The sequence below is a fragment of the Sphaeramia orbicularis genome, chromosome 13 (genome assembly GCF_902148855.1).
Source record: "Sphaeramia orbicularis chromosome 13, fSphaOr1.1, whole genome shotgun sequence".
NCBI classification, from domain to species: domain Eukaryota; kingdom Metazoa; phylum Chordata; class Actinopteri; order Kurtiformes; family Apogonidae; genus Sphaeramia; species Sphaeramia orbicularis.
The window spans coordinates 5,012,564-5,039,093 of NC_043969.1; the positions used below are offsets into that span (position 1 = coordinate 5,012,564).

At 40.4% G+C, this 26,530-nt stretch overlaps 1 protein-coding gene across 1 annotated transcript in view; it reads right to left on the reverse strand.

Annotated features, from left to right (window-relative positions):
- phldb1b (pleckstrin homology-like domain, family B, member 1b) overlaps positions 1–26,530 on the reverse strand; it is a 168,932-nt gene that overhangs the window by 3,326 nt on the left and 139,076 nt on the right. Inside the window, 8 exon segments of the mRNA XM_030151693.1 lie at positions 2–28; positions 30–59; positions 2,483–2,568; positions 6,826–7,045; positions 8,909–9,055; positions 9,673–9,763; positions 21,987–22,326; positions 24,487–24,531. Of these exon segments, the coding sequence (XP_030007553.1) occupies positions 2–28; positions 30–59; positions 2,483–2,568; positions 6,826–7,045; positions 8,909–9,055; positions 9,673–9,763; positions 21,987–22,326; positions 24,487–24,531 (986 nt within the window).

Here is a 26,530-nt window from a genome sequence, read left to right on the forward strand (position 1 = left end):
CCATGTAGTAGAGCCGGTCGTGGGTTTTTTACGCAGAAGGTCAGGGAGGGGTTTGGGCTCTGTATGACGGGAACATTAAGAGTCAGACTTTAAACCTTGTGCACTAGATCCAACAAAAATTAGAAGTAGCTCTACACGCACATAGGTCAGAGATTAAAAGAAAAAAAAAAAGGATGTCTAGTTAAATCTGACATCTTTCAGAATATATGTGGGATTCATAATTTCACTATTCATGTGATACCTCATGGAGCAGGAGGGACAGAAAAAATGGGATATTATTTATTTTATTTACCTTCATTTAACCAGGAAGCCCCATTGAGATTAGAAACCTCTTTTGGAAGGGAGACCTGGCCAATATATTTATCCATAAATATAAAGTTCGAACCAACCAATTTCTAACTAACCAATTTCTTTATTTTGAATGTAACACTAGCAGTTTTTCATAGCTAGTGCAACCATTTTTTCAGCTGTCCTTTAGTTTTCAATGCCAAATTTCCTAATCTAAACTAATTGATACGTTTGCCTATTTTGCACATTACTTTTGATCAGTTTGATGACAGTATATTTCACGAGTCATGCAAAAGAAGATATGGTGCATTGTATTCAGATATTTATACGAAACATCCATAAAAAATACAAGCCAATTTTAAAAAACATCATTCAGACATTGTTTTTCTATCTTGTAGGTGGTTAGAGTAGAGTTTTAAAATTCTTGTACAAAGGGGCTGTAACTTCTGTGGGGTTTTTTATAGCGATTACCCAGAGCTGAACTGTGACTAATTGTACTGGTACTCCACAGAAGAGTCACAACTAGAGGCTAGATTTACGGAAAAAAAACAACAACAACGCTGACCTTGCAGGAAAGCACTTGAGAATTAAGTATCTCAAATATGAGTAAATAACACCTTTGTCGATCATGGGCAGAGACAGTCACCCACTTCACAGCGTTATAATGAAGCATAAGAGTTCACTGTTACGGAGACAGACGGAGGAGATTCTCTGTCCCCAAAGACTTTGAGCTCTAAATGTCTCCATTACAGGGACGAGGAACATGCAACTCTGGGACTGATTTCTGTTTTTTTTTTTTTTTCTTTTTCACTGGTTATGTTGCCCTGCTGCACACTTAAAGTCACATTGTCAATGCATCCCTTTGCACAGTGGAATTATTCATCTACTGCATTACAATATTCTTTGTTTCAGTGCTGTGTATTCCTATATTTCTATATATTATTTCTGTATTTACGGATTTTATATCAATCTAAAGTATTCATTTATTTTAGTATATTGGTGAAGTGCACAAAGGGGCTTATTTCATTATGAAAGTTGAATCACTACATTTTATTTAATTGCTAAATATTTATTTGTATTGCTAAAGCTTTATTGTTTGTGTGTAGCTGATTGACATCTATATTTCTACAGAAAGAAAGAAAACAAGAAAGAAGGAAAGGGAAAAAGAAGAAAGTAAATACATCAGGGAAGGGAAGGATGAAAAAACAAGACAAAACAAAGAAGAAAAGAGAAGGAAGAAACAATGAAGTAAATCTATATCTCCATGCATGTACTTGGCTCAAAGGGAACATCAATACTCATTAAAACAGCTTACAAAAACACACACAGGCTGCATCACAACTGTATTTTCCACTAGAAAGCCAACTTCAATATGTTTGTCTGATCTGAATCACTTTCCCTTCTCTAAACCATCGCACTTCTGTCTGAGCTTAAGTGCACCAGACTGAAGTTTTCCCTCTGTAATGTGACATTGGAAGTGACAAGGAAAATCAAAGATTCAGAGTTGATCAGAGCCACACAGTTAGTCAGAGTGTGTGTGATGCGACGGGCCGTCAGACACAAACACACAGAAGATGAGAGGGTAGCGGGTCAGCTTTATCTTTGAGATTTAAAAAAAAAAAAAATAGCCAAGCAGCCCTGATCATAAAGAAGCAAGAGATATATACAGAAGAAAGGAGTGGATGTTGGCCTAAAATGACTTCACAACTTAATTCATCTGGATTGAGCTCTTCCTAAAGTGGAGAGAGGATTTTCCTGCAAGAGTAAGATCTTGTTTGTTCAAGTGGGAACACTGGGATGGACAGAGGGATCAGGCAGGATCACTTACAAACTCCAACACACACACACACACACACACACAAAAATGAGCGCAGTGTACTACAAGAGGATGTGGGGTTTTAGATGTAAATATGTTTCTTATCCATGCATCAAAGTCTAATTTTTATTGACACACAGGGTTCCTTGAGGTTATATGGGTTAACACACAGCGTGGAGATACATACATTGGACAAATTCAAGTTGAAAAATCCCTTCTGTGTTGGCAGCCGGCCAAAGCAAAAAGCGCACAAGTGGGGGAGGAAAGAAGCAAACCAGGATGTGCAAAAACAAGTTGAAATTTAAGTGAATACAGGATGCAAAATAAATCAAGAGTGAAACAAATGAGAGAAGATAAGTGAATTGGAAGGCAGCATACCTTTGTGGCACTGCGGAGGTGATCATAATAGACCTCTTCTATCGCCTGGAAGTAGATCACACCCTTCAGCTTGGTCTCATGTTTATCTGCAGCAAGGAAAACAACGTGGGATTGGTCAGACATATTAACAGTGACAGACTTTCCTTGGATGGAAAAGCAGAGGCGGATTCACTTCCATGTCACCTAGAATACACGATGCGGTCATTAAAAACACAGAGACACTAAAACTTTGATCATGACCAATTTATCATTTGTGATGATGGATGGAAAAAGACAAGCGCAGCACTTTTTCTCTGTTTTTAAACCAATGGTGCTTTCATTGTATTTTCAGACTTGACTGCATTCTTACGCTACTCTGGTAAATCATTGCAGTTTGTTTCATCAGCCACTGCAGAACTGCAGTAAGGAACCGGTGGGGAACTCAACGCCCCACTCTACCTCCAGGCACAAACACTCCACAAGCCAACTTAAGAGTAGTAGGTAGAAACTGAGCGCTTCATTTCGAGGAATAATAGTTTCCTTTTAATACGCAGCTATTATCTGCTAATGACCTCTTTAGCATTCAAACAGCCCTGCATTTGTATCTCATTCGACTGCATCTAAAACCCAAACTCCGGCTGCTGTAGAGTTTGATTACAGTGGATTAGCGGTGTTCACGATTTACACTTGTCAGCTCTCGTTACTCATTGTTCAAGGTCAAGAGACAAGGGCAAGCGGTGCATCTCAATCAGGCTCGTCTGAGGGCGCAGAGCCGCACCACGTACATTTTAACTACTGCCAAAGCAATCTCAGTACACCTCCTCACCCTGGCTCACTTTCAACAAGGTACGCTTTAAGCAGCTTTAAGCGGAACCCTCTGAAGACTTCAAAGGCCAGACAGCGCACAAGTGTCCCAGAGCTTGCGGTGCAACATCAAATTACACAACGGTGCACGCTACATACATGAGCTGCTGCTCAAGGTCTGGAGGACGCATGTTCTGTCTGTGAGGGCTCCACAGCAAGAAATCTGAACTTTGCATGTGAAATTGTTATGCTTATCACAACAAGTTCACTGTTTTGCAATTTCTCACACTGTTGCATGGGTGCTACTACAGTTTTTTCCTATCTGTTGCTTACTGATGAATATGTAGGATTTTAACAGAAACACTGTCATTTATCACAGGAACTGACAGTATCACAGTGGAAAAAAAAAAACTTTAAAAATGGAAGCAATCTTTAAATTTTGTTTTTACACAAACCTGGGTAAAGGTCGGTTGTTTATCTGCCCTATGAATGCATTTTTCAATTATTTTGTAAAGATTTTACTATATATTTTTAGAACTTGTATGATATTTTACAAATTTTGCTCCTGCCAAACACCAATACCAGTATTTCCAAAAAATAAAACCTACAAAAGCACACACTTTAAAAAACACATTAAACCAAATTCAAAGCATAAACTCATTTTTTACATTAAATAACTGTCTTGATTGGAAACAGCATAATGCAACAGTTTTTTCAGATAAAATTTTTATTGGAATATTTATTTGGAATGTCCTTTGTAGTGCAATTTTGCTTGCCAGAGGGCAAGCATATTGGTCAGTTCGCATGCCTGTCTGTTTGTCTGTATGAGCTTCAGCAGTCCCAATTCAAGCATTATTGATATCAAACCATGACCAAATGATTTGCCATATTCTCTAGTTGACCTGATTGGTTTTTGCCAATAGTGGGCCAAAGTACAGCTGAGATATACGCCAAACTTCAAAAATGGATATTTTGCCATAACTTCTGTTAAAATCTTCGTATTGACTTGAATCTAAAGCCAAATTGTGGATTTTTCCATTCTTCATGAGATGGTATGCATCATGACGTCATAAGGGTCATGCCCTCATTAGTGCCTCGGGGTAAATATCAGGGGTGTCTGTATACTCCGTCCGTCCATCCATCCATCCATCCATCCATCCATCCATCCGCTCTGTCGTGGAGGCAAAAGTCTAAGCAGGGATGCCCAGACTTCCCTCTCCCAGGACACCTCCTCTAGCTCTTTCGGGGGTATCCCGAGGCATTCTCAGGCCAGCCGAGAGACATAGTCTCTCCAGCATGTCCTGGGTGTTCCCTGAGGCCTCCTCCTGGCGGGACATGCCCGGAACACCTCCCCAGGGAGGCGTCCAGGAGCCATCTGAAACAGATGCCCAAGCCACCTCAGCTGGCCCCTCTCGATGTGGAGGAGCAGCAGCTCTACTCCAAGCTCCTCCCTGGTGACGGAGCTCTGCACCTTATCTCTAAGGGAGCGCCTAGCCACCCTACGGAGGAAACTCATTTCGACCACTTGTGTTCAGGATCTTGTCCTTTCAGCCATGACCAAAACTCATGACCATGATGGTCAGTAAACTCAGTTTTCTGAAATTTCTAATGGCTGTAATATCACCAACATTCATTCCATCATACCAAAAATTAATATGCTACATCTCTGTACAAGTCCCTTCTCATGCTCAAAATTTCACAACTCTAGGTTGTGTGACTTCCGGTTGCTATGGTAACGTATGTAAAATTTGTTTATCGTTGATAACTTCCATTCTGTTCATTGTATCAATTTCAAACTAATCCCAAATTATTGGAAATTCAATTCTCTAGCCATTACCTATCTCATTTGTCATGTGCATATATACCGATTTTGAGTTATTGGTATCTAAAGTGACCAGGGCTCAAGCGCCTAATTTGCATATTCACAAAACAGCTTCTATCTTGAAAACTAAGATGGATATCGACTAACTTTGTATTAACGACTTATAGGAAGTCGGATATGGCGTTTCATTTGGTACCAATTTTGTTGACCTTCGATGACCTTGAAAGATCAAAGTGAGGGTCATGATTTTCAAAATACCCAATTTTTTACTGCAAGCCCTCAAATTTGCAGATAGAGGAAAAACTAGTATCAGATTATGAAGCATAAAAATATAGGCCAAAGTTCTCTTTCAAAGGCCTCCGGCAAGCGCACTGCTTATAGCAGTTTCATCTGATTGTTTTTGTCGGCCCTGCGATGAACTGGCGATATGTCCAGGGTGTACCCCGCCTTCGCCCATAAATAGCTGGGATAGGCTCCAGTGACCCCCATGACCCTAGTGAGGATAAAGCAGGTTCAGAAAATGAATGAATTTTTGTTTTTTGTTTTGTTAAGTAAAGCTGTGAAATTCTTGTTCCCTACAGAGAGCGAAAAAGCATTGCTGGTCAAGAAATATGTCTGTAATGAGGAAAAAATGACATACACTACCGGTCAAAAGTTTTAGAACATCCCAATTTTTCCAGTTTTGTGTTGAAATTCAAGCAGTTCAAGTCCAATAAACAGCTTGAAATGGTACAGAGGTAAGCGGTGAACTGCCAGAGGTTAAAAAAAAAAAAGGTAAGGTTAAACAAAACTGAAAAATAATGTACACTTCAGAATTATACAAAAAGGCGAACAAGAAATGGGTTAAAAACTTAAAGCAGTTCTGCAGCAATGGAAGTTGATCAAGCCTCGAAAGTTGGTGCTACCAATTCCTACAGGTTTCCAAACATTTCTTAATTACTTCCAACCCCCTCTGTCTGCATAAAAGTAGTGTTGGAACACACTTTGGTACCATACTGTTGTGAGCATTACTTGAACAGTATTGTACAGCAGAAAGTAGTGTTACTATAAAAATGGAAAAGAGGAAAAGACAATTAACGATAGAAGAGAGACAGACCACTATAACACTTAAAAATGTAGGTCTTTCCTACAGAGAAATTTCAATAGAAAACTGGAAAAATTGGGGTGTTTTAAAACTTTTGACCAGTAGTGTATGAGCGGTCAAAGTTAATCATATGGCTGGTTCTTTCATATTTTATGATGAAAGATTGCACTAAATTTGGTGACATGGCTTCATGACTTACTATTAGATATTCCTATGTTGATTTAATTTGATAGTGTCAAACACAAAATATGCCCATAGCCAGAGGAGCTACCATGACGTACAATTAATTAAAAAAACTAATAAACTCTCCTTATGGTTTAGAAACGAAAACAGCAATATTAACAGTCACTAACCAGACCATTCTATCATTGTCAGTGCACTACAGTATTTTTTTGAGATTTTGAGCAGAAATTTCATTTAATATAGATATTCTTAACTAATCATAATAAAGACAGTAAAATACAAGTTGTCCAACTGAATCAAAGACCACTGACTCCTGGGTATCTCCTAATGCCAGGGCCATTACTGTATTTGACGCTAATATGTTTGTAATGTTGGATTTAGTGTTAACACGTTATTGGTATTGTGCTGTTTTTGACCAGAAATAAGCCTGTAAATATAAACACCGGTGTAACGAACCTCCACATGTCTTACCAACATAGTAGGAGAAAGTCCTTTTGAGTCGGTCAAAAACAAACCAGCGTTTCTTCCACGACTTGATCTTGCCTCCCATCTTGACCAGGTAGCCCTTGCACATCTTCTCTGTGAGGATGACCTGGTAGCATGTTTCCACATTGTGGCCTGACGACTCAATGTGGGAGCGGAGGTCGAACTCCTCCTTGCGAATGGGCAGGTAGCGAGTCATCGGACGAGCCTGGATGGAGATTTTACAAACAGGGAGATGGCATCAAATTCAGACATCAGTCAGTGTTATGGAGTGAGTAACTGTCATGTGATCGTACAAATGTAGTTTTATTGTATTACAGATACAGACACAGATTATCGTCACTATTATTATATGACTGAAACCTAAAAGGCTACCAAAAATCAACCACAAACACCATCTGAAGTAAACACAAGTCCCTAAACCTTAACAGTTCAGTGTGTAATATTTAGTGGCAGCAGGTATTAAGGCTGCAAACAACCCCTCACCTCACCTCTAAGGTGGCCACTAACAGGGTCATCATACACTAACAAAAACATGTTACGCTTAACTACCCCTAAGTTCCCCCAAATCCTTCACACCGAACTTTTATCAGAAAATTGACTTTTTTATACTACACAAAATGAAATTTAATTCAACTGCTGAAGAGGTATTCATAATTTTTGCTTGTTTATTCTAAAATTTAAAAAAAAAAACTTCTGTGGCTATGTGAGTGCTGTTGGTTCTGCTTTTCTGATCTATTTGGTGTTACCTAATGCAACATTAACTCTTTCAGTGCCATGGGCTGATTAAATCCACATTTGTGTACAAACAAACCATCCACCCCCATTTCTTTCTCACATTTTGATGATGTTCTTTCTGTGTCCCCCTTTTGAGACCAAGCAGACGGGAATTTGAGGTCACGCGACTGAATAATATTTTTATATCTTTTTAATGTTTCTTATTCTCCGGTGTTTCATCAGAGGGAGCCCTCCATGCCAGGGGGCGGCTGTGGACTCCGGGGGCTGTGGCGCCTTCTCTCACTGGGGTCCGCTCCCTTCTGGTGGGTGGGGGTCCCAGTTGGCCCTCTACCACTAGTTGGGATGCGGGGCTGTGTTGCTGGTGCCTGGTCGCCGGCTGCCTTCTGGTGCGGATGGCTCCCTGAGACAGCGCCTCCTAAATTGATGTTTTACTTTTACTTGTACATTTTTGTTGTGGTCTACCCGTGCTCAGTCAGTCTTCTTAAGTATGTGTGAGCTTGTGGGTTTGCATGTATGTGTGTGTGTGTGTGTGTGCGCGGGTGAGTGGGTGGGTGTGGGTGGGGGGCGGTACTGATTTTTAAACTGATATGTAAAGCACTTTGTGCTACAGTTTTTAATGTATGAAAAGTGCTATATAAATAAAGATTATTATTATTATTATTATTATTATTATTATGAATTATGCAAATTACGATCAATAAGGAATTGGCTGCGTCCGGTGCGTTTTGAATCTAATTAGCAATCGGTCGGATGTTACCGAGCGGTTTCCTGCAGGATTCTTCAAATATTATAAAAATGACGCGAAATACTGAAAAACGGCCAAAATCTGTGGCACTTTTAAGGCTTATTAGCCCCTTAACTGTCTGGCACTGAAAGAGTTAATAAACCTAAATGCACATCAAAACATCTTGGAAATTAGTTTAGAATCTAAATCTGAAATATTGCCCTAAGTTTTTGTAATCTTTCTGAACTGGGTATGGTTACAGTGGACAGTGGAGATTTGTTATACAATTAATTTTGCATGATAAAATCACAAAGAAAACATGAGAAAAATTCTACTCAACAGATATTAGCAAATATTTTGGGATTTTTAATTGTAGTGCCAGGAAAAATTCATGTTTCTTAGCATTTTCAAGATAAATCAGGCATTTTCACACCAATGAATGTCTTATGTTTAGATTCAAGAATTCAGTGGTGTATATGAACCATGTAAAAGTGGTAGGAACATTCACAGCCTTTCATTGGTAAAGCCGTGTCATGCTTTAAGGCCAACAGGTAGACTCATTTTACACATTGCCACCATGAAGACTCAATTACGTTTCATTTTCCTGACCTGAGAGAAGTTCTTGGACCTCATCTTGACCTCCTTCTCCACGAGCTGCTGCCGGTGGAAAGTTTCATCCTGCAGTCTTTTCTCTGCCTCCTCCCTTCTCCTCCTCTCCTCCTCCAGCATCTGACGGCGAGCGAGACTCTCTCGTTCCTGGAGGAGAATGCCTTTCATTAGATTTTTTTTTGATCTATGGTAGGAGTTTGCACTGCACACATTTTCTTTTGGAGCTCACATTCATACATTAATGTACATTTGGCCCGCCTGGGAGCTGCACACGCACACACATTTGGTTATGTAGCGAAGTAAAAATCTCCACACACACATTTGTACATTGCAACCCATCCACAGATATGCAGAGACCCACAGAGAGAAAAAAGATGGAGTACAGTAAGAAAGTGATCATTTAAGTACATAAATCTAAGTCACTGTAAGTCACGAATACAACTCAGACTTACATGAAAGGAAAATGTAGAAAAAAAGGTTAAACAGATTTGTACTGAATTAGGAAAACTTAAGCTGCACTCTCTTTTAATTTTTATTGATTTTTGTTCTGTAGACTGAGGACACATCAAGACAAACAGATGAAGACTTCTGATTTTATCAATACAAGTGAATGACTGCTCTGACTGACTGTGCTGAACCTTTGTTATTTTATTCATTACGAACTATCGACATCAGCAGTGCAAAGACATCATCAATCACAGAGTATGGATGCAGCACAACTGAGACATCATAATACACTGCTTACTATTGAAACAAGCTCATACCCGAGATTCAATAAGTCTGGCTTTCTCCAGCTGTGCCTCTTTCAGCATTTTCTCCATCTCTTCAATCTTCAGTGTGTCCACTCCGCCAACACTGTCAAACACAAACAAAGCAGCTCTGTGAGTTAATCCTTTCATACAGCTTAATAACATATTGCAAATACCATTAAGTATGTGAATTACAGTCAAAACATTGGTGGCAAATTCCAGAGTAAAACAACTTTTCATGTCAGTGGAAAAGCCTGTGTAATGATAAAAACTTTCTTCAAAATCTCAAGGAATAACAACTGCTACAACCAGCAACGTAAACACAAAATAATGTATTTAGCTGATAGCAGAAGCTTCATTCATATAAAACCAAGTTATGATCAGAGAACAGCAAAGGTTAGTCAAAATTCCTAAACATCACTTTGTAATATGATTTATTTGCAGTGAGTTTTAGCGTTATAGAAATAATACTTGTACTGTCAGATCTGCTTAGTCTTAGCGCTGCAAAGTTTGTCTCATTGGTCTGATGTTTTGTGAAATTTTTCATGACATACACTGGTGGTAACTGCTGTTAGCCTCTTTTAGATATTTACCCATTTAAGTGTTTGTTGTTTGAATTGTGTTCTGTTGTCCAACAACTGGTTCTATTTCATCCTTACTGGCCGCCAGAAGCGGTGCGTCAAACACTGAATGATCATTCTTGTGCATGTGCAGGTTGAGTATTTATGACAACAAAGTCACCTGTGACTTCCCGGTGGACAATGTGACTCTATATAGTCATGTGATACTGGATACTCAGTCCCTTTTATTCTTCTCGTGCACAAGTTAACTGAGCGCATGAGTGGTTGTGCTAGATGTTAGCTCTTGTGTACACACCGCTGCTTTTCTCACGGCTTGCTGCTGGTAGCCTCGTGACTGGTGTACGGTTGGAGCTGCGGGTGAGTCTCGCCCTCCAGGGGCTGTGCAAGCTGCTTTCATTTTACACCGGAGTGGCAACTGGTCAGTTTTGTTTTGTTTATCTTATAACTCCTTTGCAGCATGGCTGCTCGGACATTTTCTGGTACATCTGTACAACCGTGTTTGGCTTGTTATAGCTTTTCTAATTATTTGAGCGACCGTGTTTAGAGTCTGCTACAATGTTTATGTTGTTGGTACCCGTATTCAGTGTTGTGCCTGTTTATTTGTTAATAATTCATTTTTGTAACGTGTTATATCAACAACAGAGTTTACTGTTTGCCCTAATTTGCAACGTCTATTTTGATTTAATTTTTTGTGGTTTATTTTGACTCACTAGTGGCGTTGAGTCCTACCGACTGACCGCTACCAGGGTCAGTATACAGCTGAGTCACTAGTGGCGTTTCCTGCTCGACCTGACTCAATCTAGCTGCTTATTGGTTTGTTATATTAATTTGCATTATGCTTGAAAATTTGTGCTGCTCAGCCTGTTTGGCCCCATTCCAACCTGAGGATGGGCATGATTTGTGCCCCTCCTGCCTTGGAGTGGGGGATCTCAGGGAGGCGCTCTCCGAGAACGCATGTTTGAATTGTAGCGTTATGCTCCAGCAATACAACTAGCTTGTTTAGCTGCATTGGAGCAGCCTACTGACTGGACAGTTGCTGTGCAGCCAAGCCAATGGCTGCCTGGACAGTCAGCGTGCCAGAAGCAGCCAGCTGCAGAGGCACATTCGGTGCCCAAGAAAAGAGCCAGATGGGACAACACTGGGAGGTTGTCCACACGAATGGATCAACTCACATCTGAGGTGGCCCAAATGAAAGCCTTCCTCCAGTATTTCCAAGCGGATACCGGCCGCAGCATAACTCCTACTCCTGAGTGGGATACAGCGTCAAGTCAAGGATGAAGATGCTATTTCGGTTGCAACTTTGGGTACCCACTTTTGCAAGGGCTTCCCAGAGTTGAGGAAGCCTAACCCTAACCCAGGTGTTTGCTCTTATGACAAGAGAGCTTGGACACATGCTCGCTACGGTGATCCAGACTCAACACCAGGTCTGGCTGGCGCAGTCGCCACTAACTGAGCCCTGTAGGAGAATCCTAAGAGCTCTGCCTGTGGTTCCAGGGGAACTTTTTGGCTCTGCTGCACTTGAAGCCCTGGAGTGCACAGCTCAGGCCTCCCGTATGAGACAGCAGCTGGCAGGGCTCCACAGACATGACCGTCAACCTGTTGGCACTAGGGTAGCTGCAACTTTGTCACAGAAGCCATCTGCTCCATTTGCTGAGTCCCATAGACCGGCTCTGAGACCAGTTCAAGACCAGGGAGACCAAGCTGGAGTTTGGACTTTGTGCCCATTTAGGGCTGCACAACCCGGCATCGCCCCAGGCCTTCAAGAGGCCAGGGGGCCCGCAGATGAAGAAATAGGGCTGGTGGTTGGATATTTTACCCCGGGACAGCTCAGCAGCAGGGCTGCCCACACCCCAGATTGGTGGGTGCTGTCAACCTTGTCCTGGGGATACCATCACGTATCAACACCAGGACACGCCGGCCCCTGCTGGATGCCTGTGGACCCTCTGCTGGATCCTGGGGACTTTAATTCCAAATACTTTCTTGTCCCAAAGAAAACTGGAGATCTGCATCCAGTTCTAGATCTCAGAGACATGAATGTCTTTTAAAAGTAATACCTTTTCACATGCTGACCACCAGGGAAGTGTTACAAGCAATTTCCCCGGGCAACTGGTTCATATCAGTTGACCTGAAAGATGCATATTTCCATGTCCCATTGCGCCACAACATTGGCTGTTTCTTTGCTTTGCGTTCAAGGGGAAGCACTTTCAGTTCAGGGTCCTCCCATTCAGAGTCTCGCTGTCTCCCAGGGTGTTTACCTGATATGTTGTGGCCTCTGCAGGCGCAGGGGTTGAGAATGCTGCCTTACCTAGTTGACTGGCTCATATGTGCAGCAACCCATGACCAAGCTTTCCGAGACACTCAGATGTTGCTCGACCATATAGGCCGCCTGAGCCTGTGGGTGAATATGGAGAAGAGCAATCTCACTCCTTTACAGAAAACAGTTTTTCTTGGCATTGCATTGAATTCAGTTTCAATGACTGCTTGCCCCTCACCCCTGTGGGTCAGCAGTATTTTGGACCTTCTTCCGGCATTCTAACACAGCAGGGCACTGCCTTTTGTGCTATATCTGCACCTTCTGGGCATGCTCATGGCCGCATCCAGTATGGTGCCCTAGGGCTGCCTTCACTGCGACCACTTCAAATATGTTTTTTTTTTTTTTTCTTTTAAGATGTGGTTAAACAGCCTGGGTTTGGACCCCACATGGCACACACAGAGACACAGGAAACTTTGTGTCCCACTTCAGTGCGTCCAGTCCCTGTCCCAGTGTGGGGGGACGGATCCTATATTGTGACAGGGGTCCCACTTGGCTCCCTCCCGTCACGCAGGGAGGTGGTGCATACAGATGCGTCTTCTACAGGCTGGGGTGCAACCTGGCAGGGGCAAATGGCCCAGGGGACATGGTCCCTACAGCTGAGCAGGGAACACATCAACATCCTTGAATTACTGGCTGTGTAACTGGCTCTACAGTACTTCCTTCCAGGCTCGCAAGGCAGGCAGGTTCTGGTGAGATCAGACAACACTGCTTTTGTCTTTCACATCAGTCATGAGGTCAAGGAAACTGTTGCACTTGATTCAGCAGCTCCTGACTTGGGCAGCTCCACACTTTACTTTACACTTCACTTTAAGGGCAGCCCTCATCCCAGGACCACAGAACATGCCTACTAATTTTCTGTCCCGTCAGAAGCCACTTCCAGGGGAGTGGAAACTTCACCCCGAGGTGGTCATTTACATTTGGAGGGCCTTTGGCAGAGCGGAAGTGGACCTCTTTGCCTTCAGAGAAGCAGTTCACTGTCCCCTTTGGTTCTCCCTGACAGACAGCGCCAGTCCTTTGGGCTGCAATGCACTACCACACAACTGGCCCCAAACTCTCCTCTACGCTTTTCCACCATTCACCCTGATTTTTCTGATTCTCCTCAGGGTACTTCAGGAGTGGCACGGGGTCCTTTTGGCTGGCAAAGACTTGGTTTCCTCTGCTGCACAGGCTTTGCTCCAGCTTGCCGATGCACCTCCCCTCCAGGTAGGATCTCCTGTCCCAGCTGGAAGATCAAATTCTCCACACCAACCCAGATCGCCTCCAGCTCTGGGTTTGGCTACTGCAAGGCCCAGCACCTCCTCCTGTAGTGCATGATGGCTAATGCATGGGCGCCATCCACACATGCCGTATGTGCTAACAAATGGGCATTTTTGGAAAAATGGTGCCATGGTAAAGGACAGGACCCAGTACATTATTCAGTTCCTGACATACTGGCCTTTCTTCAGGAATTGTTGAATCAAGGGCAGCCTCCGTCCACCTTGAAAGTTTATATGGCTGCCATATCCTGCTGGCATGTTGGGCTGAATGGTTGTTTGGTGGGCCATGACAAAGAAATGTCACTATTCTTGAGAGATGCTAGGCATTTGGATCCACCCATGTACCCTGTGGCACCGGCATGGGACCTTTCTCTGGTGCTTGAGGCCCTTCAGTCCTCCACATCTGAGCCCCCAGTTGGGGTGGACCTCAAATGACTCTCACTGAGGACTGCATTCCTTTTAGCAATGGCTTCTGCAAAACGAGTGTGAGAACTACAAGCCCTTTCTATGAGTCACGTTGCCCATGGAACCCCGATGGCTCAGATGTTAAACGGTGGACTGATGCGTCATTTATTCCTAAGGTGGCAGGCGGCAGGCCACACCCAGCCACTCCGGCTTGCCTATTTTGACACCAGGGCCTCCTTTGAGCCTCTGTGCCCTGTCCATGCTCTTGAGGCATACATCATTTTCACAGCATCTTTACAGGAAAGAAATAGTCTGTTCATTTGCTATGCTGGCGCACAGAAAGGTCAAGCTCTTTCTAAGCAATGCCTTGCCCACTGGCTTGTAGACATGATTGCTAAAGCAACCTTGCAAGGGTCAACCTCTGCCTGCTGGAGTGAGGTGCCACTCAACAAGGAGCCTAACAACCTCATGGGCTGCCATGAACGGAGTGCCATTGGATGTTATATGCAGGGCAGCCTCCTGGACATCTCCAAACACCTTTGCAAGGTTCTACAGACTGAATATGGCCACACCCCATCCACTACAAAGCATTCTTCAGCAGCAACCTTCTACATCTCACTGAGGTAGGTATTGTTGTAGTTGTTGTCATGGATTTTGCAGATTCCTTGTGACCTTGTTTATATACATCATCCAGTGTTTGAAGCACCGCCTCTGGCAGTCAGTAGGGATGAAATAGAACTAAAGTTATGTATGTAACAACAGTTCTATGAATCCCATATGACCGCCAGAGTGCTTGGTCCCTCAGAATCCTCATGCTCTCGCAAGAAGATTAATGGACTGAGCTTCCGGTATCACGTGACTATATAGACTTATGTGGGCCACCGGGAGATCACAAGTGACTTTGTTGTCATTAATACTCAACCTGTGCATGCGCAAGAATGATGAGTCAGTGCTTGAGGCACCACCTCTGGTGGTCATCCGGGATTCAAAGTTCCGTAGTTACATATGTAACCTTCATTTTGTTGAGCTTTTAGATGATGTTTGTCTGCACACATATATGTATAGCATCTGTATATTGCTACAAGCGCTGCATAGCATTACTATGGCAACACAGATGGAACTGCAGCTGCCCCAGGTACCAGGACAATCAGTGCTTAAAGGTGTGGGAGACTTTCGTGACCAGTTTTTCATTAAATCTGTAAAACCCCAGTCATAGCCTAAGTATCACAAATCTGTAAGTCTTTCTTTGATTACTCACCTGAATCTCTTGCATTACAGTGAACAATTTTGAAGTGCCATCTTCCATAAACAAACCATGTTTACAAACAGAACCGGGAGGTAACTCGGGCATCTTCGGAATTTTGTCACAATGTGCATTGTAGGAAACGCTGGTTCGCACCGCTGTCTGGCAGCGGCAGCTGCTAAAGACACAACGCAGAAATGGCAGGAGCTCCCTTCCCTCTATGCATATTCCTCCAGCCGTTTCCACGTTTCAGCCATTTCCGCATCGTGTTTGTTTCACCCATATAATATCATATGGTCGCGCTGCCGCTGCTACTGTCAGGCAGCGGCGCGAGCCTTCGCTTCCCACAATGCACATCACGACAAAATTGTGAAGATGCCCGAGTTATCTCCCGACTCTGTAAGCACATGGTTTGTTTATGGTGGATGGCACTAAGAAATTGTACACCGTAATGCAAGAGATTCAGGTGAGTAATCACAGAAAGACTTACAGTTTCGTGATATTTAGGCTATGACTGAGGTTTTACAGATTTGATGAAAATTGGTCATGAAAGTCTCCTGCACCTTTAAGAGACTACGTCAGAAGCTTCTCAAACAACAAATGTGAGTTATTAGTGAATGAAACTGATCTATGTTGAAGAGAAGGACAACACTGGCTGGAGTGATGACAACTTCACAGTTTTGGTCCATTTGTAAATGTGAAGAACAGCTGCACACTATAGGAATGCACAGTATATAGGTACATCACAAAGACATCTGTCATTGCATATTATGCAATACTAGCAGGTGACCCATGGGGAACCACTGGTTCTAGATGTGATAGTTGTTATGCTGGGGAGAGCAGATTTTTGGAAAAATATGTTAGTCTATATTACATAAGTACTGACATAAAAATTGTTTGGCAAATCATTTTTGAAAATGTACATGACAATTAATAAACATTATTAATACCCAGGAGGTGTTCACATCACACAGTCCTGATCTGTGGTTATTTCCTACAATTATAGTAATTAACAGGCTCTACGAGGTTGCTGTAGTTTGAGAACTTCTACACAAATCTCATTCACTGACACATATGAGACAGTGTCTGTACCTAAATTTGTTAACAAATTTTAATGCTTTGCCATCACCTCCCTCCCTCCAGTCACAGCTGTCAGTCTCTGCTGCAACCCTGAGTAAATCCAATTACTGTCATTTAAAAAAATCAGTACTAACAGTTTTCAGAATTTGGCTCTTGAGAGCTGTAAAGCAATTATGAACAATAGGTGCCGCAAACTACATGCTGTGTTTGACACTGTTACTGTAATACAGCACACAGTGTGTCCGCATGAACAGATGGTCTCCACATTAACCAAAGCACTTTGAAAGGCTTTAACTGGTGGGGAGCAGCAGCAGATTAGTTTTCTTTGTGGATTTTGAAACGTGTCTGTGTTTCATTCATACTGTTTGAGATTAGATTTTAGAGTGGTTACACATTTGAAAAGTATGGGCCAATAATGTGTACACATACATGCATTCTCAAACAGAGCATACTTTGCAGAAAAATGCAAAAAGAAAAAAAACTACAAATGTATTTGTGTTGTATTTGTCTTTTTATTCATAACTACTTATAATAAATGACATAAAGCATGGGTGTGAAACTCATTTAATTACAGGGGCCACATACAGCCCAATTTGATCTCAAGCACGCCAGACCAGTAAAATAATAGCGTAATGACCTATAAATAACAACGAGTCCAAAGTTTTCTCTTTGTTTTTAATGCAAGTGCTGATTTTTGCTTTACGTTAAAAATGCAGACGGATACAGATGGAGTGTTCTGTCCTTCCTCTGCGTACATTACGCGCAAAATTCTGTCCGTTTTCCGGGAGGTTGTGGATGCGTACTCAGACGAAGAATATGAAGCAGTACCACCGGGACCCGTGGAGGTAGCATTGAGATTTGAAGTGAATACTTTCCAGAAACAGCTGTATTTTTTAAAGAGTGACTGTGTGAGTTAGTGAAAAACTAACGACATATTTATGACAACTACCCTTCTCAATATCAACATTATTTTCCACATTAGTAATACCTCCTTTGTTGTTGCTATGTTTGTTAGTGAGTCAGGTCGAGTGGTTATGGGGCTACAGTTTTGCTGTTTTATGGGCTGTAACTCTAACTAAAAATCCTACAACATTCTATTCTACATATTACTTTAACCTGGTAAAGGTGGTGATTTGCCCAACTTTATTTTTTAATGTGAAAATTTGGAAAAAAAAAAAAAAGCTCAGTTATGGAGCAACAGAATTGATACATCAGTTTTTTATGGTTTGCGCAAAAGTGCATAACATGCATTTCTTGTTCAAATATTCTTGTTTTTACCAAAAATGTGTGCACTTGTGAACTTATGGGGGAAAGTATCAGTTATGGAGCTACAAGTCCATTATGGCTATGGAACTACAGACTACTGTGTCAACATGGCATGAAAACTTTTACTGTAAAAAAAAAAAAAAGCTAGTCACAAATGTTCCATAACTTATTTATAGTACAATGAATACAAACTTTATAACAATAAATATGTTAAATTCATAAAACAATAACATATAAAAATAACACAGTGTCTCTGCTGGTAAGATTCCTTCGCATTAGACTTATCATACATAGGTGTCATATATAATGGGCCAGGACAAATGTCCTGCCCCCTCAAATGAAAGTTTGCAAAGCTTCAGGAGGAAGGGAAAAGGTAAATGAGTGTTAAGTTTCAGTTTCACTTCCACAATCTGTGGTGCATGTACCTCACAATGTGTGCTGTACACACCCATTATGAGGTACGCACGGCACCACCTTGTATGAGCCCCCCCCCCCAATAGTATTATAAGTAAGACTAACACCTCCCCCCACTGTCTTATAAATAGGACGGAAACTGCCTGCTCCCACCCCCCCGGCTGAACCCTGTGCCACACTGCCACCAAGAGATCACTTCCACAGGAAACAATGTAATGTATAACTATTAAAAAAACAATGGTAAGTTGCTATATTGTGGATTGTCTTTCAAAGAATGCCAACACTCCGCATTTCACCAATGCATGATCTGAACTTAATTATCACACTTAATTATCACATAATTTAAACAAGACTAAATCAGTGATGTTTGGAAACTCAAAAACCAATTCAGAACTATAGATCATGATTGAAGGAGTCCAAATTTAAAATGTAAATGAAAACAAATTTTTAGGAGATATAATAGACAGTAAATAATCATGGAAAGCTCACATCAGACATATAAAAACAAAAATCTCAAAAAGCCTTTCAATCATAAACAAGGTGAAACCATATCTTGATGTAAATGCACTCTGTACTTTAAACTGCTCCTTGGTACTTCCATACTTCACACATTGTACTGAAGTGTGGGGAAACAGTTACCTATGCACCATTAATCCATTAGTCATTACAAAAACGAGTAATACGGATCATACACAAGGTTGGATTTCTAGAACACACCCATCATCTGTTTATTCCGTCAAAACTATTAAAAATCCACGACCTTGTAAAATATTATACATCAATAATCTTATTCAAAGCATTCAACAAATTAATACCAAGTAATATACAAAAAAAAACTTCACAATTCGGGGGAGTACTCATAATCTGAGAAGTTTTGGAGACTTCACATTACAAAAATTTCGAACCACTCGTAAAGGTGTTTGTGTGTCTGTGTGTGGAGTAAAACTTTGGAACAGTCTGGATATCCACACAAGCAATGCCAAAATATCCACTGATTTAAACTGTAACATAAACAGATGGTCTGGTCTCAGTACAAAGATAGAGGGTCCTAAGACTTTCGTTACATTAATATTTTGTCTTGTCTTATTTTGTCTGTTCCTTGTTTTTTGTGTGTTTGTTAATTGTTGTTTTGTTTGATTGCTGTTGTTGTTTACCTTGTCTTATTGTTTACTTTATTGTGTATTCATTTGTGTTGCCTTCAAGGACTTATGTATGTATGTACTTATTTATTTATTTATTTACTTTTCTGGTATGTCAATATGGGTGTGTATGTATGTGTATGTGAGGATGATAAGTGAGGTTAATTACTTACAAAAGATGTAAGGGAATTGATTTTTCACACATTATGCTGGTCAGAAGCTAAAGGATAGACTGTTGTGTGGAGAAGGGGTGGGATCAAATACGTTATACTGCCTCCCACTCCTTTTCGAATGTGCAAATGAAGTCATGTATATGTATACATTTTGTTTTATGTTTTCTTCCATGACTTCTTACTACCTGTTTTATTTCTAAAGACTAAGTAAGATTACTTTGTCTTGTTGCATATTCGAAATAAATTAAACTAATAAAAAATAAATAAAAATAAACATGTACTATATTGTACCAATTCCAGCTTAAAAGTCTTTGAATCTCTGGAGCACTTACTTAAAATGGCCAACACCATATCTTACAGCCTGCCAGCTTGCTTTAAGGTAGCAGATCAAAGCATATTGTAAAAGCTTTCAACTCTTAAAATGGACACTAAATACTGCAAAAAAATGTATGTGTCTGTAAATGACTAGTATGTAATTAGTATGCAGTTTAATGGTAAACTTAAAACAAAAAATGCAAATCTTAGAAGTAATGTAGGGTATGTGAAATGCTTTTTGTGTTATGGTTCCGCTACTGGTTATGGAGCTACAGTAATAGACATAAAATATTCACATTTTCTTTCAAGTCTTGTAAAAAAATGGTTAAGGTGTCTAAAAGCATGTTCAAACATCTTTTCTTTTTGGGAGTTTCATTAAAAAATATTAAAAGTTTATAATAAATAAATAAAAAAAAAAACATGTGTTTTTGGTTACGGAGCTACAGCCCCAAAATCAGAACCATGCCATGATAAATCTTGAAAATTTGCAATTTCTACAAACAATGTGTGAAAGTCTGTTTAGGATAGTAATAATATGTATAAGTAACAAATACAATGAAAACATGTTACTTTTAATTTTTTGACAAAGTAGTAGTATTGTGAAAATGTGGTCAAAAGTCAGTGCCGAGAGGTGTCAATAAATTTGAAAGTTACTTTTGTTCTGTTGGTTGTAACTTTTTTCCTACTGAATCATATAAAAATTGGATAACAGTTTCAAAAAATAGGACCAATGGCCCTGTAGCTTACCGGCCAAATTAAAAGCTTTGGGAAATGTATCCAGATGCCATTTATTATGACCCAGTTATGTGTATTTATTATATTACAGAGATAGTCCATGTTTTGGTTATATTCCGATCAGATCTGTAAAAAATTAAAATTCCAACTCGATATCATTGATACTCACTGATTTATTGGATCAATCCACTTCCTATCTGATATAATGGGAACATTTTTCAAAGTCGCACCAAATCCAGAATCAGATCCGGATGGAAATAATTTCAATACCTTGCGTTGACATCATCATAAAGAAGCTGTATACCAAGTTTGAAGTCAATCAGAACTGTAGTTTCAGAGAAGAAGACAATTGAAATTTTTTCCCCATTAGAGCCCATGTTAAATTTTCCATAAGTTCCCGGATCCAGAAGAAGATCCTGATCAGCATGTGGCCATTAATTTTTGGTCATCTCCCCATCAGGGCTGTACTGCAGAAATTTACACTTGATATCATTTATATTTACTGAGTTATTGCATCGATCCACTTCCTGTCTCTTATAATGGGGAAATTTTTCAAAATGGCACCAAATCCAGAATCAGATCCGGATCCAAATAATTTCACTAACTTTTGTGAACATCATCATAAAGAAGCTGTATAGCAAGTTTGAAGTCAATCGGAATTGTAGTTTCGGAGAAGACGACAATTGAAATTTTTGTAACGGACGATGGACGACAGACAACAGATGACGACAGACGACGACAGACGACGACAGACGACGACAGACGACGACAGACGACGACAGACGACGACAGACGACGACGCCGGATGCTGCATGACGACAATAGCTTATGGCCTGTCGGCCGGTAAGCTACAAATAGAGATTCTTGTTATTATTGACTTTCTTCTTCTTCTCAAAAAGCTTTACTCTTCTTTGTGGTATTTAGCCAGTATGGTAATTAAGAGCAGCACCTTCTGGTGGATTGATTGACAAACGCTCATTCCAACGCATTGGACGCTTGGAAGCATGAAGGCAGTGACCCTTAACAACATTAGAAATGGACGTACTTAACTGACGTACATAAAGCGAGCATAAATGAGCCTTAAAAATACTAAAATTATGTTGTGAAAATGTTTACATTTACAAACTATCATTTGTGACATAATGTGAATAATCTGAACATCCTAAAATTTCTTAAGAAAAATATGTGAATTTTAACAATATTATGCCTCAGCTAATTATTTACACATGCGCATTACAACTTACAGATCGGACTGGATCTACAAATACACAAAACATTTAGTAACAGGCATGTGGAACTGGAAAAAGTACTATTTAATACATACTGTTCTTCAGAAATTTGGAGCTTGGGCAATATATTTGACACCCCTGACATAAAGTATTGGTATCTGCCCTGACATAGCTCATACCTGGACATGTTATCTGGCGAGCAGGCTGAGTTGTTCCCAGTGGATATACTGGTGTCCATGCTGTCAGAGCTTTCCAGGCTTAGTGTGTCGTAAGGCTGCTCTCCGGATGGAGGGTGGTGGTGCAGGATGGAGTGGTGAACCAGTGGAGGGGGGCCTGCAGAGCTGTGGCTGAGCGCTGGGCTATAGGCCATGACTGGGGAGTTGGAAGGTGATGGAGAGGAGGAGGTGATGAGGTGGGGCTGGGAGCCATGGAGCGCCTCCCACTGGCACTGGGCCTCTGCTGCTGCTCGCTGTTTGAGCTCAGCTAAGCGGCGCCGCTGCTCTTCAATCACTTGCTGACCTGAAAACAGGAGGGAGAAATATGATCAATAGATCTGTTATCACTCTGAAGGGTTAGTTCAGTTTTCTGAAGTGGGGTTGTATGAGGACATGTAATACCTCCAGTAGATGATGGCTGAGTGTTTTAAGCCTCCATGTGGAGAAGTGGCTAAGAAATGTACTGTAATGGAATGAGACAGGAGCAAAACTTATTTTGCAAATTAAGTGAACACTATCTTTAGAATATTTTAATTACTTCAATGGGGGAGTGAAACTGTTACATCACAGCCTCTTCAAAGCCACCAGACTCCATTGACAAATACAGTAATTTTACCTCCTGAAATATGAAAGTTGCAGGTTATTGCTTACTTGATTTGTTGGTGCCACTATTTTAATACATGAGTTAAGATCCAAACCAACAAATGAAGCTATCTAATCAAGGCAGCAGCAATTCCTGTCTTCAGAGAGAAAATTACCCTTTTTGTCCAGTGGCTGCAAGAGAGCACAAATGAATATCAGGTCAATGTAACAATTTTAACAAGGGTTGTCTGACAAGAAGGTTAAGTGGTGAAACTATTCTTAGTATACTGTACATCTAACTGAATCTGTTTTTTTAGGTGGCTATATTACATTTTTTCCTGCTAACCATATCCAGAGAAGTACATCTCTTAGCATCTCTGCCTCTCCAAACTAGGCCTATCCTGACTGCCATCTACTGTAGGTAATGCACTGACATTAGAAAAGTACCTCAGATATCCACACATCAAAAAATTCCAAGCTAACCCTTTAATAAGAAGTGAAGGACCCCATGAATAAGTCAGAGTTTTTTCACATTCTACAGAGTTGGAAACATTGTGAAATGTAAACCATCATGCTAGCTACACTGAGGAATCACAAAATATACCATCACCAGCACATAAACTATGAGACCATGACCATGCACCACACATACAAGTATGTGCACTCTTCAAAGCCACGAACTTGAAGAATATTACTGCCAATATCCCATCACCAGAAAGTTTAAAAGCTGCACAGAAAGTTCATCTGCCCAACTTCTCTCTTTTCATTCGGCGCTGCTGTGCTCCTGATAACGGGCACATACAGTACATCTGGAAAGAGATGCCAAGATCAATAACTCCTACGGAGGAGCGCACTTGAAGTTTGCACATGCAAGATTTATTCTCTAGCAGCAGGAATGTTCATAGAAGATTGATGGAAGAAGAAAGAGTGTTCAACGCTGCAGACAAAGGAAAGATGAAAAAGATTTATTGGGGGAGAAGAGTTAATGACACACCTGAGATAGAGGAAGCAGATTGAGAGAGAGGATGAAGAGAGGAGCAGAGTATGTTAGTGGAGCCTGAAATTAACAGCCGCCAAATGTCAAGTACTGGTAAATGTTACTTTTGAGGGAAAAATCAATACAGGTGAGCTGACAGACTGGCTTTATTCTCAGATAGGACTTGAATTTTTTAGGTCTAGTCTTTGGTCTCTGCCTGTGTCTGAGACGCCTGACATGCTTTGGATTGGCTGCTTTCTGCATCTAAATATCTTCTCCTGTCTGGATTTTACTTTGTTGAATAAAGACTTCATACTTACTGAGTGACCCTGTTTTAGTACTATATATGATGTTTTAGACTCATTATATTGCTTCATTAATGGGTGTAATGCATTTTATTGCTCTGTTTAAGGTTAACCTCATTTGAACAACTTTACATTTAGTTGTTTAATCTACAGCAATGCTTTGTGATTTTATCAAACTACTCAAAGGAGTCTTTAATTTGAAGTCTTTAAGGGACCCTTAATCCTTCAGTTTAATGCAATAATTCAAAATCTTTAACTTGGAGATAAAGTAAAACTATCAGGCAAATGTAATGGAATAAAAAGAACAATATTTGCCCCCGAAACATAATGGAGAGGAGGTATAAAGGAGCGCAAAATGGGAATATTGAAGTCTAGTTACCACAAATCTGTACTTTGATACAGATCCTGAAAAAAAGTACTTCTGTTTCATCAATAATTATGTAACCTAGGCAGCACTGGAATTGGATGATATTGGAAAAATATGAAACACTTAACATGGGCGGTTAATTTCAGACTTTGTGGAGCAGGGGAAAAAAGATTCCACTGAACAAAGAAGAAAGAGAAAACTGAGTGCCACTCCTGGACGCATTGATTCATCTACCTGCCGAGCTTCCCTCTATGATGGGCTGTCTGGAGGTCTGGGGCTCTGTGGTGCAATGGTGCAGGGAGACAGAGACAGGCGTGAGGAAACCCTTAACTACAGACGCTGACAGATATGACCAACTGAGGATTCCAACCTAGCACCCGTGGGTGGCAGCCAGCTCATCTAAAAACACCAGACAGCTTTCCCCATGATCCGTTTAGTGAACCAGCCCCGAGGCGTGAGGGATATTATAATCTGTGAAAGGCATTGTCGTCACATAAACGCAGCTCTGTGGGGAAGAGCCAAGCAGCACTTCACAATAACCAACCTAGTAAAATGTACACTTCACTGCTGAATATGTAGTAATGCTTTGCACAATATTCCAGCAGATTGTGTCTCTTTCACCTTTGTTCTCTTGTTTTACAGTCTAATCAGTCCTATGTAGTATTTAATGTCATCTTTCACTGTAAACACATAAATATTCATTAACAATCATTGTTTTTTCTCTCTCTATTTTTATGTTCAGAAACTGAGCCTCATCAATCCTGAACCATGCAACAGAAATCCAAAAACATGGAATTATTTACTGCTGACTTAGATTCTTAAGAAATACTTAATATACTGGTATAGTTATTTTCATTATCCATTAATCTTCTTTTTCTAATCTAAACTTATGTACTTGGATAGTTTTTTTTTATATGAAATTGACAACAGGAACCTATGGTAGAAAAAGGCTTTAAAGGTAACAGGTAACAGCCATCATAAAAGTACTATCTATGTTGCAAAATTGGATGAAACCATTAACCACATACAAAGATGGTTCATAGAGTCAGGTTTTGATTGGTTTTATTCGATAAATATAACTTGAGATGATGTGTTTGTGAACAACAATGGAAAACATTGCATTTTGGTTATAATCTTGTTTATTTTATTGTGATACTGTATGTCCCAGCTATATTGAAAGTGAGGCTTTCACCAGTGAGACATTTTGAAGTTAAAATAGAGGCTGACTGAATAAATGTTGATGAAAGCTTTACTAATGCTTCAGTGATAAGTTCTTTCCCTTTTGTCACTAAATTATTAACTGAAAAAAGTCAGATTTTTTAATCTGTTTTTGGGTTAGGGTTTGCTATGGTATCAAAGTTGAAGGTCTCATTAAACATCCACAAAAATCTACGACAGTGACTATATCTATACCTATATTGATGGATCGATAGACAGATATAGATATAGTCACTGTCTTAGATTTTTGTGGATGTTTGAGACATTCAACTTTGATACCATATATTCACTACTTCAAACCAAATTTCGTAATGTTTGACAGTTTGTTGTTACTGAATACAGCGGAACCTTGCAGTATGAATTTAATTCATTTCATGAGCATGCTCATTTTGTCATTTACTCATTTTATGAATCAGTTTTCCCCATTGCAATGAATTGAAATATAATTAATTCGTTCCAACCCTCAAAAAAAAATAAAAAATAAATCCCTTTTTGGGGTTTTTTAAAAGAGCAAAAGTGTAGTTAGAAAGAAAATAACAATTATGAAAACTAATAAACTGGTTTATGAACTGATTTACCTTTAAGATGAGACTATCTGTGCATGAGGAAGACAGTGGAGTGGGGAGGAGGAGGATTATTTTCTGGAAGGATAATCTCCTTCTCCAACAAAACATCAGGGAGAGGAATTTCTGGTGTTTTCTCTCTCACCTCACTTAATTACTTTTTTCTGGCCTCACTTTCATCATTGTCCACAATTGCAGGTCATTTCATTGATAACCTAGCCACAGAATTCTGCTTGGTTCTGCTTTTGAAAAAGTTCAGAAAATGCACCAGACCACTGTCATTAAATAAAGCTGCTACACAAAATGAACTCAATTTGTCTGAATGATTTTTTTCTAACCTCAGAAACCTCTTGCCACTTTGCTAATACTTCTTTTAATTTACTCATAGAGATAGCCTCCTCCACAACACTGTCCTCATTTGGGAATTTCCTAATCTCCTCCTCCATCTGAATGTAGGTGTTTCTGAATGTGAAGTGAGCCTGCGGAAGTTGGGAGGA